This window comes from Equus caballus, chromosome 13 (genome assembly GCF_041296265.1).
Source record: "Equus caballus isolate H_3958 breed thoroughbred chromosome 13, TB-T2T, whole genome shotgun sequence".
Taxonomy (NCBI): Eukaryota; Metazoa; Chordata; class Mammalia; order Perissodactyla; family Equidae; genus Equus; species Equus caballus.
In genome coordinates, this window is record NC_091696.1 from 12,017,608 (window position 1) to 12,023,345 (window position 5,738).

At 53.2% G+C, this 5,738-nt stretch overlaps 1 protein-coding gene across 1 annotated transcript; it reads left to right on the plus strand.

Annotated features, from left to right (window-relative positions):
- The first annotated feature begins 2,942 nt into the window (after positions 1-2,942).
- Positions 2,943-5,548, plus strand: CCL24 (C-C motif chemokine ligand 24). The gene is made up of 3 exons (XM_014729919.3): positions 2,943-3,218; positions 3,461-3,578; positions 4,488-5,548. The coding sequence occupies exons 1-3, from the start codon at positions 3,146-3,148 to the stop codon at positions 4,624-4,626; spliced, it is 330 nt and encodes a 109-aa protein (XP_014585405.1). The 5' UTR covers positions 2,943-3,145; the 3' UTR covers positions 4,627-5,548.
- Positions 5,549-5,738: the final 190 nt, after the last annotated feature.

Sequence of the window (5,738 nt, forward strand, 5' to 3'; positions counted from 1 at the left end):
TCACACAGCTGTGGGTTCTGTGCTACATCATTGTCCACGGTGTGGCTCACCCGGGAGGCAACCAGGACAGCCACCACTGCTGTCGTTCTGCACAAGCAGGACTGCTGCTCCCTGCTCATTGCCAGGCACAGCTCGGCGTTTCTCGCCTTCTCCTCTTCCCCCAGGTGCTCACTGGGCCCCCAGCCCTCTCCTTCCTTCTCTCCAGGACCTGCTTCATTGGTGCATGGAACGTGGCAGAGGAAAGGCCTCAGAGGGCACCTTGGCCACAGTTTCCCAGACTTCAGCTGTTCTTGGGCTGTTGTCACAATTTTTGTAGAGGTGGCTTCCATTTGTCCTGTTACTTACTTACTTACTTTATTTATTTATTTAATTTTTTGGTCAACGCATATTTTTTACTTTTGGAAAATCATATATCACTACCATAAATATAAAACTCCTTATCATAGATGGGAACCATAACAAGCTATATCTAAATTAACATGAAATATACCCATTGTTGTATCACCCGTGGCGTTGTGGCTGCCACACTTGGGGAAACACAGATCTGGCCAACATCCTGCTCTTCAGGTAGAGAATCCACTGCTGCTGGGCGAGGGGCAGGGCCTGAGCTGGAGTTGGGGGGGTGGGGTCCAGGGCATCACACTGCCCCCCTTCTCCTCTTTCCTCTCCATCTCCCCTCCCCAAGTCTGCTCTCTCTATACCTGCTGTCTTGCCCTCTCCTTCCTCCCCCTGCCCTCCTCTTCCTCCTCTTTCTCTTTCTATTTATCTCCTCCCTTTCTAATTGGCTTCCCCAGAAACTTCTCCTCCAATTCTTACTTTAAATAATGGCTCTGGCTGTTGGATTTCACCCCTTCAGGCAGGAAGGGCGTAGGTTCCCATTTTGGGTGCTGGGATAAGTGGCTCCATGATGGTGTCCAGTCTCTCACCCTCAGTAGATTTCACTTTTTCCCTTTGTAAAGTGGGGTTCGTAATCCCTGCTTTATCTACTTCCTTGGATAGAGCATCAAGACTGGGTGTTTTTTTTAAAGGACTGTGGAAAAGCCCCTAATAGGTGTTACTAATCAGGGTGAGGCGCCCCACCCCAAACTCTCCACCGGATGCCCTTCTGCCACCCTACTCTGGTTGCAACATGCAGACAGCAAGCACGTCCCACTCTGCGCAGCCCTGTGCTCATTCTTCTGCTGCCTGCTGCCTCTGCCTGGTTCTCTTCCTTCTCCACTTCCTTCTCCTGTCACCCCTCACTCCCAGCACCCACTGAATCATAAAACCCACACAGACGACAGGCTATCCCCTCTGAACTGTCGAGGAGCAAAAGCTAGAACAAGATGTTGCAAAATGGAATCATGAAAAGCCCCAACAAGTATAAAGCGTTCTTCATTTAATGCTCCCCATACTCTGGCAAGGACTCCTACTGCTGCCTGGTGAGGTGCAAAGCCACTGAGGAGCCGAGTGGGGCGCTCAGCATTTTTCACTCCATAAAGAAGGGCAATGAGGAGACAAGTGCTGCTGGTCTTGCCCCCATCAAAGGACCTGCCTACTGGCTCCCCTGTGTACATGCTGACCCCAGTCATGCTGGGCGGAGACTCCATGGGAGTCCCTGGTCCAGAGGAGTGATTCAGAGTTGGTCTATTGTATATTCATTCTACAAACACTGGCCATGGGACAGGTGATCTGCTCAGGACCTGGTAAGAGTGGAAACGAGACATTGATCTCAAGGTGTTCATGGTCAAGCAGGAGACACAGATGCACAATGAGCCATCATCCAGGTGATGTGTGCCACTGTGCTCCCCCACATGTTCCTGATGCCATAGCAGGCCAGAGTAGAGAAGTCAGAGAAGGCCAAGTGTTTCCATGAGAAGTGGAATAGAGAAGATGGGGGGTTGTGGGGAATGGAAGCAGCAGTGACAAAAGTCTCTAAACAGAGTCCCAGCCTGGGATCCTGGAATGGGGGTGCTGAGTGAGGTGTGTGCCATGTCCCACTTAGTCTGACAAAGTCACGTCAGTCCCTCACAAGTAGACTGATCACTATGATTTCCGAAGCCCCAGCCTGGTTACTACTGCCTTCCTTCCTCCAAAACGCAGCACAACTGTCAACTCCGAGTGCATCCCCGACGCTCCTCTCAGCAGAACGGGCCGGTTCGTCCTATATTCCCCACGCCCCCTCACACACTGCTTGTCTTAGGTTGAGGTTCCCAAAGCAGACCCTGAGATGAGGATTTGAGGATTCATGGGAAAGTGGCTTATTAGGAAATGCTTCCAGGGGAAACCAGCGTGGGGGAGAGGGGAGCAGACCCGGAAGGGAAGGGGGCGGCAAAGTCTTGCAGCACAAAGAGTGAGTGGCTGGACCCCATCAGGAACTCAGGCAGCAGTGCCACTCACGCTGGACCTGGAGCCTGTATCCCTCCAGCAAACGTTGCTCAAGGGCTGCCCTGAGCATGTAAGTTTCCAGGCACTTCGCACTTTCGAGAGCCTGCAGCCTGGGCAGCTCCTGCAGCTGAGGGCCGGAATGCAAACCACCGAGAGCCGTTGTGCACAATCACGATAAAGGGGTCTGAGGGACCTGGACGGACAATGACAGTATGTGCTTTGCTCTGTGCCCACTGTGTCAGCACCTGTAATCGTTTATGATGCACACCTGATCACTTACTTGTCTCCCCACTAGAAGCCTGGCACACAGCACATGCCTAATAAGAGTGGGTGAATGAATGAATGAATGAATGGAAGGAAGGACATAGGACGACGTTAGCCATTTTCAGCTGAAGAAAGTGAGGCTCAGAGAGGTGAGTGACTTCCTCAGGAGCCCGCAGGGAATGAACAGCATAGCCTTCTGACTCTACAGCCAACACTTTTGAACTTTGCCTAGGCGCAGGGCCCCTCCTCTCACCCTTTCTTAGAATGCCCAACCAACCCGTGACTCAACTGGGCAACAACTTCCCCTTGGCAGACCTGCAGCCTCTTGGACTTTCAAGGAAGCCTGGGGTGGGGTCGGGGGAAGGCTATTTCAGTGCCTGTTCCTCCTAGCTGCCCCTATAAAGGGCAGAGGGAGCTTAGGGCACTCTGTGAGGAACTGGGCCCCTTGTCCCCAGCCCCTCTCCTCCTGCACCCCAGCTTCGAGCCCTGAGCTGCCTCCTCTGCTCTCCAGGACATGGCAGGCCCTGCGACTGTCATAGCTGGCCTCCTGCTCCTGGCCCTGTGTGCCCACCACATTGCCCCTGCAGGTAAGACCTCCAGCACCAGCCCGGCTCTCTCGGGCAGGATGGCCATCCCGAGGGCATGGCTGGGATAGCACAGTGGAGGGTAGAGGACCGACCAGCCCGGAGCTGGAGGAGAATGCTGTGTCGGGGGCAGGCCTGTGATTGGGCTGGAGGCGTTTAGCGCAGGGGACAGACTCCATATCCAAAGCCCAGAGCCTAGGGCATGCTGGGAAAGACCATGGCTCTTCCCTCTCCCTATATTTTAGGGTCTGCGCACATCCCCTCTTTCTGCTGCATGTCCTTCATCTCCAAGAAAATTCCTGAGAGCCGAGTGGTAAGCTACCAGCTGTCCAACGGGAGCGTCTGCCCCATGGCAGGAGTGCTGTAAGTAACTATTTCTCCCCAGATACCTGATGGGAGAGGAGCAGGGAGAAATGAGCCTCCAGGGTCACTGAGGAGTAAGATAGGAGGACCCGGCTCTGTGATCCCCGGGAAGTCATCTAACGTCTCTGGGCCTCAGCTTCCTCTCCCATAAGAATAGCAGGAGGATTCAGAGTCAACAATCATTTTTTAAGCACCAAATATACCCTAGGCACCATTCGGGGCATATAACATTATCTTAACTAACCCTCTCAACCATCCTATGAGCTAAATCCGATTGTCCCCACTTTACAGAGGACAACTCAGGCTCAAAAAGGGGACCTGCTAAAGGTCACCTGGGATGCCAAATAATTCATAGCTGTCTCTCACACAAGGCAGCAAGTGGGAACTCACTTTGTAAACAGTGGCATGGCATACAAAGGTGATGTTAGTATCATTAGTAATTTTCCCCAATCAGCACCAGACCCAGTTCCAGAGTGTGGCACCTCCAGCTCAGAGCTGACTTGGAAGAGGGCATCCCACTTCCCTGTTCTAGCTCCAGCATCCTTATCGGTGACGCATCCTTGCATAGTGTGCACAGGTGGACTGGAGGCATTTGCCTTTTTTCTTGGGGGTTTGTAACGCATTTTCTCCTCTCCTCTCCTCTCTGTGGGTAGAGATTATGTCTCTCCCTTCAGTTCCAGTGTTATCTAAAAGCAAGGCTGTGCCTCCCCCGTCTGACAGGGAAGTTGCTGAGTAGGAGCTCTGAAGCAGAGAGGCAGACCGCAGAGAGAAGACAGCGTGGCAGTAACTTGCTACCAGGCCAGGGAAGAAGCTTGTCCTCTGTGGGCTTCCACACCCACTTCTTCACAAAGTGGAGTGGTCCAAGCTCCTTGTCAGGTCTCAGATGTGCCCCTGTCACTCTTCCCACAGCTTCACCACCAGGAAGGGCCAGAAGTTCTGTGGCGACCCCAGGCAGCGGTGGGTCAAGAGGTACGTGAAGAATCTGGCTGCCAAGAATAAGAAGGCCTCCACTGGGACCAGGGCCATGAGCACCACAGTCGCTGTCTAGAGACACCCTGCCAACAGCACCGCCACCTAGCCACCGCCCGGGCCTTGCTCTCCTCGCCAGGCTGCTTGGGGGCCTGGTGAGCCAGCAGTCATGGGGGGAACAGCTAATGTTTCTATTCCTTAGCATTACTCTCAGGGGTTGTATCCATTCTGTAAAAAACCCAAGGCACGGGAGGCCTGCCCCTGGGGGCTGAGCAATGGCTCCAAGCATCCTGGGCCCCTTACCTTCCCTGAGCTCAGGGAGAAGGTCCTGGAAGGAGGGCAATGGTAGCCCTCTGTCCTCCTCTTGAGCTGGAGCTGGTCCTTCTCTGACTTCCAGGCTCCATCAGTGCGTGAGGTCAACCTGCAGACACACTCGCTTGCACCTTAGCCTGATGCTGGCTTCTATGGGCCCGCTCCTCTTGCCTATGGGTTGTCTGTCTGTCTGTCTTGGGATGGATGACCTGCCAACAGCTACAGCTCTTTAGCATGTTGGGATGCTCCAGCCTTGTCCCAATTTCAGCATTCCAAGTGAATACAAACCCAACAAAAGTAGAGGGCCCCTTTTCTGTATTCACTGCCAGATCCTGGCCCCCTTGAACACTTCTCATGGGATACGATTAACAAAACGGACATGGAGGCTCAGGATGAAGAGCCAGCCTGGATAGCTCAATTCCTGTGTGAAGATATGGCTTCTAGGAGATGTCCCGCTTGGTGGCATGGCTCGCTCCATGTTGCTTTGGGGACAAAGACCTGTTATGCCTTTAAAGCTGGTCCTCCCCACATTTTTGTGAAGGGAGGATAGGATGGGGACTGGGCAGGGGGAGAAGGACCCCAGCCTTTCTTCCCTAGCGTGGGCTACTGTGTGATTTGTATGTCAAGAATGTAGACATATTTACTGTTCTCAAGTAACAATCCAAGTAAAATGTGATTTCTCCTCTGAAGGTGTCTGTGTCTTGCTGCTCTCATCTCCCATAGGCGGCAGGGTTGGAGTGTAAACAATGGAGTATGTGCCTCAGAGAGCGTCCTGAGTTGCCCATCCAAGGGTTGGAGGGGATGAAGGCAGCATGAGCCCAGGGCATCCCTGGAATGTCCTTGGCCTGCTCTTGGGAGTCTTGTGGTGAACTTAGAAAA